Genomic DNA, 14975 nt, shown 5'->3' on the forward strand with positions numbered 1-14975 from the left:
CTGGAGTCCTGCTAACCAGAACTCCAGTGTTTATGCTCTCTCTGGTTCCAAATTTGTACTTACATACTGGTAACCCAGTATTGCACTACAAATTGGCATACTGGACCCCCTGAATAAGACCCTATTATATGGTCTATAGGTACCCAGGGCATTGGGGTTCCAGGGGATCCTTATGGGATGCAGCATTTCTTTTCCCACCCATAAGGAGACCAGCCAAAGGCTTCTTCAGGACTGCCATTTCAGCCCGTGTGAAATAGTGCATTCACCATTTTACAGCCATTTTCACTGCACCAGGTCACTTATATATCATACCTTCAGACCCTGAAGGCTGGGTGCACAGTACCTATGTGTGAGGGCACCCCCACGCTAGCAGAGTTGCCCCCATGTTGTCCAGGCCCAATTTCCCAGACTGAGCCAGAGGTAGAGGAAAGAAAAAGAAGGGCCCTTAGGTGTCATGCACACCTGCTCCCAAATCAAGTGCAGTGTAACTTGGCACATAATAAAAACCAAAGAAGGTGTGTGGATGGAAATAAGGGCAGATTAAGTGTAACTATAGTTATTGAGTATAATGACCCACAGTTGAGGAACCGCTTTGAGTCCCTTGTAAACTCCCATGATAATTACAGCGGGGGGAATTGAGGGATGTGGACTAGGAATTAAGCTCTTTGTACAGCCATCAGATTTTTTCCTGGAATTTAGGAGGCTATAAAAAACAATTAAAACAAGATTCATTTAAAGGAGAGCTGGGAAAATGCGATATAATGTGTCTCCAGGAAACCTGGTTGAGTGACGAACCTGGACCAGTAGATGGTTTTATGAGGCTCTTTAGGGGAGCAACTCGGCAAGGTTCAGGAGGCCTAATAACTTTGGCCTCAACTAGAATAGCGAACAGGCTTACAGAGGTAAAAACTAAATGTCGCTGGTTACTCACAGGCCAGATAGATCTTTACAATATAATTGGAGGTTCCAGACAGCTTATGATAAGTAATGTATACATACAACCGGGGAATACGCATGATTATGCCATCCAGTGGGGTTTGTTTGAGGAAGACTTGGGAGCAATATTTATAGGTAAAGCAGGGCGCTTGATTTTAATGCTGGGAGATTTTAACCATAGACTTGACCCCAATAGCAGTGATAAATTGCATAAGGAGCTGCTTGTAGCTATGAATACGGATGGCCAGGCAAAACAGACCTTTTGTATAGGCAATCAGACATGCCCTATTGACTATGCCTTTATAAATACTTGGCATTTTGGAGCAGTATTGGACTTTGGAGTTGCGCATATGGAGGGCAGCGAACATTGGCCCCTACGGTTAACAATTCGGCCAGCAAATAAAGCCCAAAAAGAAAGAGAAAAAGCGCTGATAGTGCAGGTAGAGTACCCTTGTAGGACAACTACCCGAATTACAGAAAGTAGTTTAAAAGCGCTTAATGAATTGATAGTAAATTATACAAACATCAGAATGGAGGAAGATCCAAAAGACACGTTTAAGGGTTACAACAGGGGAATTGCGCTAATAGTTGACTGGTTAAAAGTAAAGTTAAAAACAATGCAAGAGAAAAGATGAAGGGATAAGCATTTAAGATCAACAAGAATAATATATGGTTCAACCAGGACTGTAGGAGCCAGAGGCGGAAGGTGTGGAAATTGGAAAGGGAATATAAGAAAAGACCCTCTATTGAAATAGAAGAGAAGCTTCGCCAGGCAAAGCAAATTTATAAAATAATTATAAGACAGAGGAAATGGGCATATATAAATAGGAATTGGGAGACAATGACTGAGGTGATAAGAACACATAATATTTGTTTTTTTTGGCTGTTAATAAGGGAGGGGAAAACTACAGGAACCATGCAGTGTTTGGTTGGAGAAGAGGATTAGAATAAACATCTGTGTAATGTATATAAAGGAACTGATGCAGAGGGAGAGTTACTAGGAAGATAGGTAGGGACATGAGATCAGCTTTTGCCCTACAAAAGATAAAATAAATTATTGTATCACTTAAGCGAACCAAAGCTGCGGGCCCAGACAATCTTCCAGCAATAATAATAAAAAATAATATTGATTGGTGGACTAAATTCTTTTATGCTACGTTTTATAAAATCTTTGATTATGGCTGTTTCCCTGAGAATTGGAAGGGTGCCATCATAAGACCGATTTATAAAAAAAGATGACCCTATATAACCAAATAACTATCGCCTAATAAGTCTATTAGACGTAGGCGAAAAGGTATTTACAAAGTTATTACTGGGGTTAATTAAATCATGGGCAGTGAAAAATGACTTGATACCAGTAGAGCAAGGCAGTTTTAAAGAAGGACACCACTGTTTCAGCCTGTGGTCATTAGCAAAAAAATCAAATGAAATGCAAGGAAGTTTGTTTTGCTGTTTTTTTTTTTTCTTTAGCGCCACATTTGATTTGGTAGATAGAAAATTACTATGGGACATGTTAAAACAGTTAGGGATTGATTCAGATCTATTATTTCTCTTTCAGGGTCTGCATTCACAAAACTGGGCCCAAGTAATTTTAGACACGAGTGGTTCACTATCAAAGCAGATCCAAATAAGGAATGGCTTACGTCAAGGATGTGTTCTGGCTCCATTATTATTTACTATATTTCTGTCATACTTACCAGGGTTGTTGAAGGAGGCTAAAGGCCTATGCCCAAAAATGGATGGGGTATATATTTCCTGCTCACTATATGCGGACGACCTAGTGGACCCCCCTTGTAAGTCACTAGTATATGGTACCTAGGTACCCAGGGCATTGAGGTTCCAGGGGATCCTTATGGGCTTCAGCATTTCTTTGCCACCCATAAAACCATACAAAGGCTTCTTCAGGATTGCCACTGCAGCCCATGTGAAATAGTGCATGCAATACTTCACAGCCATTTTCACTGCACCAGGTCACTTATAAGTCACCTAAATATCAAACCTTCAAACCCTGAAGGCTGGGTGACAGTACCTGTGTGTGAGGGCACTGCAGCACTAGCAGAGGTGCCCCCACATTGTCCAGCCCTAATTTCCCAGACTTCGTGAGTGCGGGGACGCTATTGTAAGTGTGCACTGCACATAGGTCAGTACCTATGTACAGCTTCACAATGGTAACTCCGAATATGGTCCTTGTAAGGTGTCTAACAACTGGAAATCGTACCCCAATGATGATTTCAGCATTGGTTTTACAAATCCAGAAACCCTGGGGGCTCCACCATGTGCCCCCAGTACTACCATACCGGTCTTCCGAGGTTTTCACTGCAGCCCCAGCTGCTGCCACCTCACAGACAGGCTTCTGCCCTCCTGGGGCTTGGGCAGCTCAATCCCAGGAAGGCAGAGCAAGGCAGTTCCTTTAGGAGATGGGTGTTACACCCTCTCCCTTTGGAAATAGGTGTTACAGGCATGGGATGGGTATCCTCCCAGAGCCTCTGGAAATGCTTTGAAGGGCAAAGATGGTGCCCTCCTTGCATAATCCAGTCTGCACCTGTTCAGGTACCCGGGTCTCTCATCTGGGTGTTTCTTCAGATTCGGATTGCAAGACTCCAGCAGGAATCCTCTGCATCCTTTACTTCATCTTCTACTAACGGATCAACCGCTGACCGCTCCAGGAACTCTACAAAACTGCAACAAAGAAGCTAGGATGACTTCTGCAACATTGTATCTTCATCTCTTGACAGCAACTGCAACAGTTTCCAGGTCATGCATCCCCCGAGGACTGCCTGTCTTCAGCCTGCACCAGAAGAACCGAAGGAATCTCCCGTGGAGTGATGGAGTCACTTCCCTGCTTCAGCAGGCACCTATCTGCATCGACGACCAGTGGCTTGGGTCCGCTCTCCAGATGACAGGTGTGGATCCAGCGACACTGTCGGTGGCCTAAATGACTCCTGCACTCCCAATGTCCTGCTGTCCAATTTTGGTGGAGGTAAGAGCTTGCCTCCCCACGCAAAACAGTACCCCCATGCACTGCATGACTTGCAGTTGCCAAGGCTTGTGTGCGCCCTTCCAAGAAGTTCTTCAAGCACGGCACAGCTTAGGTCCCCAGCACTCCACTGTGCAACGCACAGCTTCCTGAGTGGTTCTTCGGCGGCGTGGGAATCTTTTGTGTCATGCTGCGTGGGCCTCCATTTGCACCTTCTTTGTCACCATGCTATGGGACTCCTGTGCATGCTGCCTGGTCTTCCGAGGACTCTCTGAGTTGGTGAGAGCCCCCTCTGTCTCCCCTTCCTGGGTAGAGGCCACCAGGTCTCTCCTGGTCCTGGGAAGTGCCATTTTCCACTAACCGCGAGCTTTGCGTTTACCAAGGCTTGTTGGCAGAATCCAGTGACGCAAACCAGACTACATTCATCCATCCGGCGTGGGACATCTTCTGCACCAACCAGGAACCCGCATCTGTCTTCTTTGGTGCAAAACTGACTTTGTCCTCTTACCAGTGGTTCCACTTTTACACATTCATCTGAGTTAGCAGGGGCTTCTGTTCTCCCGGGACTCTTCAGTGCTTCTTGAACTTGGCCTCCTTCTTTCACAGGTCTTCAGGTCCAGGAATCCATTGTTGGTGTCTTGCAGCCTCTTCTGGTTCTTGCATTATCTTCTATCACGACTTCTAGTGTGTTTTAGGAAACCTGCTGTGTTTTACTCCTGCTTTCCGGGGCTCTGGGGTGGGGTACATTGCTTACCTTTGGTGTTTTCTTACACTCCTAGTGCCCCTCTACACACTACACTTGCCTAGGTGGGAAACCGACTTTCACATTCCACTATTTTAGTATATGGTGTGTGTTCCCCTTATGCCCATTGCAACCTATTGTGATTTTCACTAGTTGCAATGTTTTACTACTGTGCACTTACCTGTTTCTGGTTACTAGTTTATATGTTGTGTGATTTACTTACCTCTTACAGTAGTATAGCCTACAAAGTATTTTTGGCATTGTGTGACTAAAATAAAGTACCATTTTTTTTGTAACACTGAGTATTGTCTTTCATGTGTGTAAGTACTGTGTGACTACAGTGGTATGGCAAGAGCTTTGCATGTCTCCTAGTTCAGCCTTGGCTGCTCTGCCTACAGCTACCTCTAGACAGCCTGGCTTCTAGACACTGACTACATTTCACTAATAAGGGATAACTGGACCTGGTATAAGGTGTAAGTACCTTAGGTATCCACTACAAACCAGGCCAGCCTCCTACAGGTGGCTGCGTTGGCGCTCGGTTGCAAATTTAGCACCAGCCCAGGGGACAACACAAGGGTGCCCCATATTCAATTAAATAATGCACATCCCTGCGTTGTCAAAATGACAGAGTGCAGCACTGCCAATTTTGGCGCAGCATCGTGCTCCGTCATTTTCCCTTAAATATGGGCATTTGTTTTTAGTAGAAAAAAAGGACAAAGGATGGAGGTCAGTAATAAACCTAAGAGTACTGTATCGATTTCTTGTTTACATGCAATTCAAAATGGAAGGAATCCATTTGTTAAGGGATATGCTTCTTCTAAAGGACTCTTTGGATTGGAAGACGCTTACTTTAGAGTGCCAATGAAGGAGGGAAGTCAGAAATTATTGCAGTACACATGTGGGGAACTCAGCAATATCAGTTTCACTGTCTTCCGTTTGGCCTATCGTCAGCACCATGGTGCTTTACAAAAGTGATGCGGGCTGTAGTAGCTCATTTGCAAGAAAAGGGAATTCATCTGATTATTTATTTGGATAATGTTCTGGTCATATCACAAGAAAAGGTGGAGTTGGTGGCACAATTGGAAAAGGTGAGAAGTGTTTTGGAGGGAGTAGGTTGTCTTATAAATGATGAAAAGTCCATTGAGAATTCATTTCAAACTATGGAATTTTCTGGTTTCCAGATAGACACAGTGCAATTGAATTTATTGTTACCAAAAAAGAAGATACAAATGATAAGAAAGGAAGATGCACGAGTGTTGAGAAGAGAGAGCATAACATTGAGGGACTTAGCAAGAATAACAGGATTGTTTTCATCATCAATCCAAGATATTGTTCCAGGGCTCTTACAGTATCGGGCTTTGCAGTGAGTGAAGGCAGAGGCTTTGATAAAAAGATTATTTTATGCCGACAAGGTGTGTTCATTATGGAAGCGTAGGAGGAGTTGAGTTGGTGGATGCAAAACCTAGAGGCGTGGAATGGCATAGCAATATTTGAGTGTGTCCCAGGTTACAACTGGAGACAGATGCCAGCCTTTATGGTTGGGGAGCTCGGAGGTGAGGAGAGAGAAATGTCAGTTAGTATTGATAACTCATTTTTGGGTGTCGCAAGCATGGTTTCCAACAGTTACGGAATGAGCTTGCGAAATACTGTTGTAGATTATGGCAGAGGAAGGTTTGATAACAAACAAGGTAGGAGAAGAGCATCCTTTGGTAATGAACTAGAGTTTGGACCTTTTTGTTTGGAAGTTGTTAGGGGATCTATAGCATTCGAAGGTCTTTCACAATGAGCTGCAGAATTACTCGAAGAATCTTGGGCACCAGGGACTAGACAAAGCAATTGTTGGTGCGTGGAAAGGAATTTGAATCCCATGGAGGCACCTGTGGTAGAGATAGTTCATTTCTTAGTAGAGCAGCTTAATAGAGATTTAAGTTACTGCATGGTAAATTGTTATAGATCATCAATTTCTGCAAGGCGTATACCAGTTGGAGGAAAATCAGTAGGGCGTGATGTGTGATTTGCAGAGTGATAAAGGGCATGAGACTTAGGAGACCTCCAAGAGTTAGATATGATGTGTTATTTAATGTAGATTTAGTTTTGAAGCAGTTATTGTCTTGGCCAAAAAACAAATACTCGAGTCTAAAAAAACCTCCCAACAAATTAACATGTCTTGTGTGTTTGATCTCGTGCAGAAGGGTGTTGGATGTGAAATGCTTGGTGGTAAGACACAGGACTTTTAGGCGAGATAGAGTTTTCTTTGAGATTCAGAAAATGTCAATGCCCACATCTTTGTTTTATGCGAAATTTGAGGAGCGTAAAAAATTGTGTGTGGTACACAGTGTGAAAGAATATGATTGTAGGGTACAGGAGAACAGAAGAGATGGTGATCACCAATTGATAATTTTATACTCGGAACCCTTCAGAGCGGTACGTACTGCTACAATTGCAAGATGGAATGTGGATGTCATGAAATAAGCTGGGGTAAATGTGGAAGGATTTAAAGCGCGTTCTTTAGGAGGAGTTATGACAGGCAAGGCATGTTGGTCAGGTGGAAAACCGGAGAGTATTATGAAGGCAGCTGATTGGTCAAATGTAGGAAGTTTTGCAATACACTATCTTAGACCCATTGAACACGTCGGAGGTAGTGTTGAAGGGCTTTCAACAGCATAATGGTAGTCTTCGGTCTTGTAATGAAATAGAGATTTTCAGATTAACATTAAAAGAGAAATAGGATTTCATTAAAGGCACGGAGGCTAACATCCCGTTCTCCACTCCCATGGTTGTACAAAATAAATAAATAAATAAACATAGAGAGGATATGAGAGAGAAACATGTCGATTTTTTCTTTGATTACAGTTCAATTACAGTTTATATGTTGTATGTTTTAATAGTATTACAGTTTTTAAGTTGCATTTTTGTTGGTGACATATTTAAAATTACTGATCATGGTGAGTAATCTGAATTTTATTTTTCAGAAACACTTTAACAACAGAAGGACGAATGAAGGATTTACATTACAGATTTCGAGCCAGTTTTTTTCACAGTCTCAGTTTTAAAAGAGGAAGAGATTTGTGCTGCAGTGTTATTTATGGCTTGTTAAGTTTCTATTCTGCTATTTTAGTTGCTCAATTCATTAAACGTGTTGCAGGAGTGGCAATTAAAAGGGTTGATGCATAATGTTAGCCTCCCTGTCTTTCATGAAATCCTGATTCTCCTTTCATGTTAATCTGAGAATTGCTATTCTAAGTAACAGTTAACCGACAGAGAACATAAGAGTCAAACATGACACACCACCTTTTCGAACATAGAACAAGTGCAGTACAGATCCTGCTTTTAGAAAACATTGGAAGACATACTAGTTCTCCCTCTAGGATTGCAATAAGCTTTTCTTCTATGAAAACAACAAAATAATAATGTCTACCAAAGAGTTAGAGACTTGTGGTATTATTCATGGGTGTGAAATATGTATATTCTCTTCTGCAGCTGGCAAAACTGGGATTAGTGAAATTAAGTAGAAATTAGAAAATGCAGCGCTCCCCCACCCATCTGTAAAACAGGACAGGGGTGTTTTAAATGAGAGCCTGAGATGGGTGTAGTGAAATGAAGTAGAAATGAGAAAAGGCAGCCCTCCCTCACCCATCTACAAGACAGGACTGGGGTGTTTTAAATCAGAGCCTGAGCAGACTTGTCAGCCTCGCTGCCTCTAGTCACATAACAACAAAAAATAGACTGTTGAAATTCAATGCTGGTGAGTGATACAGAAATCACTTGTTTTACCGTAAATCACATGCACCATGATCAGAACACAAGAAAATGTACAGTTTTCAAGAGACAATCTACATCTAGAGAATTAATTTACAGTGTGTTTGTGGAACATTTGGTATTTCACTTTAAGAAATGTTATTTTTCACAGTGAGCAGCAATGAAACGAGTTAAGAGTGGACAATGGTAGGAAAACATGTAACCGGTGCCAATCGCAGGGGTGTGCGTAAGAGCTGGGGGAGCCACAGGGGGAAGGCGACACACCCATTAACAAAAGTAACAGAGATTCTCCCGTCAGCCTGAACGGATGCTCCCAGGGCCACATGCACTACAAGGAAGACAAGGACGTGCAAGCGCTTGGAAGTGGCTGGAAAGCAGGATTTTTGCACTTTAAATACACAGATAAATTATTTATTGAAGGACTATTAAAAACTTGTTATTGCACACTATGCCAAATGAATCCTTGCATGTTTCTGTCAAGAGACTTGAAGGCTGCATTCATATTTATTTACTTATCGGTATACCGCTAATACTCTATCAACTGACCGCTTTGGAGCAGTGGAGGGGGGTGGTGTGGGTGGGGGGGTGGGGGGGGGGGGGATAAACAGCCTGTTAGAAGGGCACACAAATGAACCTAGCAAGATTAACCCACAACAGCAAGCGTTTCTCCTCTAGGATATTTTTAGATGCACCTTAAGAAATATCAGATGCATTCGAAATATGGACGTCAGAGTAAGTGTCTTTAGTGTGCCAAATAAATGCTTTTAGTTGTTCTCATTTTTTGCACTCGTGGTGCCTGGTTCTTGCAGAACTATTTATGAAAAATTACCTTTAAGGCATCAAAGGTGTGAGTTTGTGATCTGTACACAGAGAGCTCCGATCTCCAAAGAGTCTCTTGCTCTGTGTATGCACTGCTCCTGCAGGGGGGGCTCGGCCAGATGGCAGGGGAGGGGCTGGATTGACAGGAATTCGCAGGCAGCAGAGAACCATTTCCTGCTCCTTTCAAACAAGGGAGCTAAGTCAGGAGGGCTCCTGAGGGATGGAGAGGAGGAGGGCGAGTGGGTCAAACCTGAAAGAAAGAGGGCACTAGCAACTTTTCCATGGTTGGACTGGCCATGATTACTGTGAAGGCAGCTGACAAAGCTGAACAGTGCGAACATTAGCAGGATCACCCTACAAAGGCAGAAGTAACACATAAGCTGTCTGGATTCAACTCATTGAAATCCCCAGTGGCAACAGAATGGTCCAGCCCAAGGTCATGAACTACGTTTCGTTTTATACGATAAAGATGAAGGTGTTTTATCACAACAATGTTGGATCTGACGCCTGGGGATAACTCCAAGGTAAGGGATCTGCAGCTAGATGGGGTCTCTGTCAGATAAGGAGTTACCAGAAGTAATTAACTTGTAATGCCTTATCTGGTAGAGAATCTTGCTACAGATTCCATACCAACCACCCATCCTCCCTACTCTGAGGACAGATTTTAGATTCGGGGCTGTTCTTCATTTAGGGCTCTATTTTCACACACAAGTGGTCAGTACTCTTTGTGGCTCTGTGCTTCTTGCACAGAAAATTGTGAAAAGAAGCTGACGTCAGCTCGCTGGGTGAGGCCTATATAGGCACCATGCATGTCACTTCTGGAGCGAATAACGCCATGCAGACCCTAACGATGCCACCTGCAGGGTTAATGCTCACAAAAAAAGTTTGGATCTGACGCCTGGGGATAACTCCAAGGTAAGGGATCTGCAGCTAGATGGGGTCTCTGTCAGATAAGGAGTTACCAGGAGTAATTAACTTGTTTATCTTGCGGTGATCTCAAACCCTGTCCCAGGGTTTCAAAACGCTGCATTAAGAAAATGGTGGCAATAGCAACCATTTTCTAATTGTGCCAGAAATCAGGTGTCAGTGACTTTTGAAAATTCTGCCCAGCCCATAGTGGTCGACAAAAAAAATGCTTTTTTAGGTAATCAGATTTGTTTGGAAGTTTAACTATACTTCAAAACTGTATCGCAAATCAGACATTTTCAAACTATTTCCAAACCTTTTACAAACATTTTAAATCTTACTGGCACCCTTTCTTGTAACTCAGATATCTCAAGTTATTAACACCATACCAAAATAAGGACCTATTCTTGTTGAAATTAATTCTTCATGCCACGTTAATTTTTACAGTAGGGGAAAGCAAAGATTCTTAGGGAACTTAAAATGCCTCATGCTTATTTAACTTGTGGAAAATAATCAAACGTCGGCAATGTTGTTAGCAAAAGTATAAGTGACATTTTCTTTGTAAACACCAGCATACATCTAGTCACTACTGCGACTCTTTAATATGTATTTATGTTAGCACTGCTAGGGTTTCCACAAACAGACTGGATTTGTGAGGCCTATGCAGACGTGTGCAGCAGCTCACAATCCAGATAGACTATAAGGCTTAAAGACCTCACTGAGAGACAATGGTTATAGAATTACCAATTCCAGTTGTATATGATATTTTATGATCCCATCAGGGAATGATAAATGTTTTAGTTCCATTAGCCAGATGGTTGATGTGTCAATCACATGTGAAAATTATGCAACAGTAACATTGACACATTAATTCACTTGACTATTTACATAAATCAGTTTGCACACACATTTTAATGCGTTTTGCTTACTGGGATATCCCATTTATATATGTACTAGATACGGAACAGGCATGGGGGAACTCTTTGTGCTTTATGACTATTATCCAACAGGTATTAAGCATTTTGTTTACATGGAGCTATGTTCATAAAGATTACTGTGGCCTAATGATTGAATAGAGTGGGGTGTTTTATAGACCAAACTGATAAACATATTGTATCTTTGTTTCCTTGACTTCATAGATTTCTATTGCTTACCTGCAGACGGCAGCTCCAGATGGAAGGACTGACGACAGTGGCTCCGGAGAGCCACACATACTTTGCAGAGTTTGCAGATATTCACAACTGGACAGACCTTCTCGAGTTCCTCAACCACACTTTTGCCTTCTGTGACGTGGACTTGGATGAAAATGCCAAGAGGGTAGTAATCTTCATCCTCTATCTGATAATCTTTGTTGGAGGGTTGGTGGCAAACCTGCTGGTGGTGTGGGTCAACTGGCAGTCCTGGAGGAGTCGGAGTACCATCAACATATATATCTTGAACATGGCTCTAGCAGACCTTGGGGTGGTGCTTTCCCTGCCTATCTGGATGCTGGAGGTTGTGCTGGACTACACCTGGCTCTGGGGTGGGTTCCTCTGCCGGTTCACCCACTACTTCTATTTCGCCAACATGTATGCAAGCATATTTTTCCTGACAGGCCTCAGTGTAGACCGCTACCTATCCACGGTCTCTACATCGCTCTTCTGGCGACAAAACCAAAAAAAAATCCGCTGGGCCATCTGTGCAACCATTTGGGTCTTGGCTGTCCTCCTTCCTTTGCCAGAGGTGGTACACATGCAGATAGTGGACACAAGCGACCCAATATGTCTCTTCTTGGCCCCATTTGAAACATATGATGAGTGGGCCCTTGCTGTCAGCCTACTTACTACTATAATTGGATTTCTGATCCCTTTCCCAGTCATCGCCATTTTCAATATCTTAACTGCAAGGTACATCAAGTCTTCTAACAAGCCAGAGAGCAGGAGACATTGCCGTTTGATATATGCCTATATACTGGTGTTCCTCATCAGCTGGCTACCTTACCATGTGACACTAACCCTCCTTACCCTGCAGGGGTCCCACATCTTCCTCAACTGCTACTTTGTGCACCTCCTTTACTTCTTTTATGACCTCATAGACTGCTTCTCCCTTCTCCATTGTCTGGCAAACCCTATCCTATACAATTTTCTCAGTAAGAACTTTCGGGGGAAACTCATCACCGCAGTGGTCAAGTACATCCCCAAGGAGCACATGACCAAAAAGGAAGGAGAGGCTTCCACATCCACCACAGGCCACTCCATTGTCATCACCAAGGAAAACCTCCAAAGTAATTCTGAGAAGTGGGGGTAGGCAGGACAGGTTTCTAATAAGCCTTGAAGGCAACCTTATGCTTCATCAGAATCTACAGCCATTGACTTTAAAATTTCAGAAAGAGTGTATTCACTGACTGGAAAATTTACTCAACATTATAAACCCATTGAACATCCAAGGCACTCAACGGCTACATGCACTGAAACTGAACTGGACAATATATAAATTGATCAGAACATATGATTAACATCCCATCCAATCAGAAGATGGTCCTGCTAAGACTCACATCACCACCCTAATGATTGCCAAATAGTCTAGATTATAAATTAAACAATTTAAGTACCATTTGAAGGACAATGAAATAGAGGAGGAAGCATTTATGATTTACAAAATCAGTGGCAAAGTCAAAATATCATATTCTATCTTTTCAGCTTTGCAATGGGGTTTTGCTACAATAATTCAATAGTCTAGAACACATTTTCAACTGTAGTACACTAGGTCTGCTCATGTTTGTGAGAGACATTTTGTAAGAATGAGGTAGACTAAGGGTCTGAGCTTCATAGCCATAATATTATTGTAAACAAACTACTCTTCTCCTTTTTCCACAGCTGCAAGGGGGATTTAAATAAAAAAAAATGGAACAGTGGCAATGCAAAGAAAAATACCTCCATCTTGTTGAAATCCAGGTAAACCCCATGCCTAAATTCACAGCTGTCCAAAATGTATATATACATACATGTATTTTTATACAGGGGTCAGTACTGGAGTTTAGCCTGTTGCGAGGTGCTCCCAGTTTTGCTAGATAAAGGAATCAAGGCAAAGGAAGATTAAATGATTTGTAGAGGATCATACAATTTGGCTGGTGAAGTTAGGATCCAGGATTATTACTCTATCACTTGGTTTCATAGCCACCAGCTTATCCACTAGGCTGTACCTTAGCCTGGGAAGCACAGATCTTTTAAAGCCACATAAAATGGTACCCAAATCTTCTCCAAGACATCATAAACCTTAATTTTGTCTCTCAGTAAAGACCTGGCTCCACTCACGATTGAATGAGTAGGTCACTTAGACTGCTTTGGATCTCTTACCTAACAAAACTTTCTAGGTCAAAGCCATGAGGTTTTTATCAAAAGATCATGAAGATTGCAGGTGTAGACACAAGGTATGGGCCAGTATCTTCAGACTGTAAGCAGGTGCATGTAACAGAAGATTGCCGGCTGCCTAATCCTCTCTTCAGACCATTGGCATCAATGGTGGCCAGTCGAGGAACTGGACAAACTCACAAACTATGTGAAATTCATTCCCTGTTTTGGTAGACTTTTAACATTATTTTTCTGCCCCTGTACCCTACACATGATTTCTTGCAGCTGTGTGAATTCACCTTCAGCATCCATGATGGACTTGCATGCCTACAGTGGTTCGTCAACGTGTATTGGGAAGGACAGGTGTGAACAGCTGCATTTCAGAGGCACATTGGAGTAAAATTAGGTGTAGCACATCTGGCTTGCTGCTTGGTCCCATTATCTCTGCCCTTGCAACCTCTTGACCCTGTGAGGAAGCGATCAAGGTTTTAAGACACCTACCTGCTTTCTGTACTTTCCAGTCACAACCCTTTTCCCAGCTGCTCAGCAGCAAATAGAAGCTCGTTGAGGTGCTAAGGGTGAGACATGGGGACTATGCTGTGATGTCATTGGGAAGGATCAAAGGATGTATGAAGCCACTTTTACTCTGCGTATTTTGGTGATCTAACATTCCAACAGTCACAGTTTTGAGGACAGTTTGGGGCTGATAGACGTTTTTTCCCGGTCACTCCATAGTCAATAAAAGCCTCGCCTGCTGCATGAATGGAAATGAAGAAGCTCCCAAAAAAAGACCAGCGGAGAAAGCACATTGTGGGAGTCATTTGTTACCACTTCAATGATGTGAACATAGTTTATTCTATATTTATGATTTTATATATCATGATGATGCTGTATTGAGGTGTTTGGATTGAATATTCCAGAGTTGTGCAATTGTATTGAAAAGATTAAAAACTAATTACGTGTGACAAATGTACATGGGTTCTGTGTGTCATTGTTTCTCATGCTTGCATCTGTGTGGCTGCAGTTGGGCCATGGACTGATCTGTACTGGCATGGATGCGAGTGCATTTTGTCAAAATAATAAACATTTAACATTGGTTCCCATTTTTCGACTTGCAAACGTCTTTGGTAAATCTAGTTGAATCCATGCCAAAAACAGTAAATTGAATAGAAGAATTTTGTACTTGTTCTGAATATGTAGGTATCTGGAGGGCGACATGAAAAATCATTTAAATATAGAGCCTAAGCTGTGCATGTAAAAAAAAACATATTTACATCAAGATAATGTTGTACAGTAACATGGGGTAGTTCACTATCAAAGATATGTGGGTTACTAATTAGAGAGGCTTTTAGACTCTGTTTACCCTCTTCTAGGCTGTGCAGTGTTTGTTGGATTAGTGGGGTGCAGGAGGAGCATTGTATTCTGCAGTTCAGTTCAGTCCTACTTGCTTTATTTTCTAGGACTTGAGTCATGGCACCAGATGCATACTATGTACTTCTGGGAGAGG

The 14975-nt window shown here is 42.4% G+C and overlaps 1 protein-coding gene across 1 annotated transcript in view; it reads left to right on the plus strand.

Annotated features, from left to right (window-relative positions):
- GPR182 (G protein-coupled receptor 182) overlaps positions 1-14434 on the plus strand; it is a 50882-nt gene extending 36448 nt beyond the window's left edge. Inside the window, exon 2 of the mRNA XM_069230764.1 lies at positions 11279-14434. Coding sequence (XP_069086865.1) covers positions 11313-12425 — 1113 coding nt within the window. The 5' untranslated portion in view covers positions 11279-11312 and the 3' untranslated portion in view covers positions 12426-14434. The remainder of the gene's footprint in view (positions 1-11278) is intronic.
- The last annotated feature ends 541 nt before the right edge of the window (positions 14435-14975 follow it).

The sequence above is a fragment of the Pleurodeles waltl genome, chromosome 4_2, assembly GCF_031143425.1.
Source record: "Pleurodeles waltl isolate 20211129_DDA chromosome 4_2, aPleWal1.hap1.20221129, whole genome shotgun sequence".
Lineage (NCBI taxonomy): Eukaryota > Metazoa > Chordata > Amphibia > Caudata > Salamandridae > Pleurodeles > Pleurodeles waltl.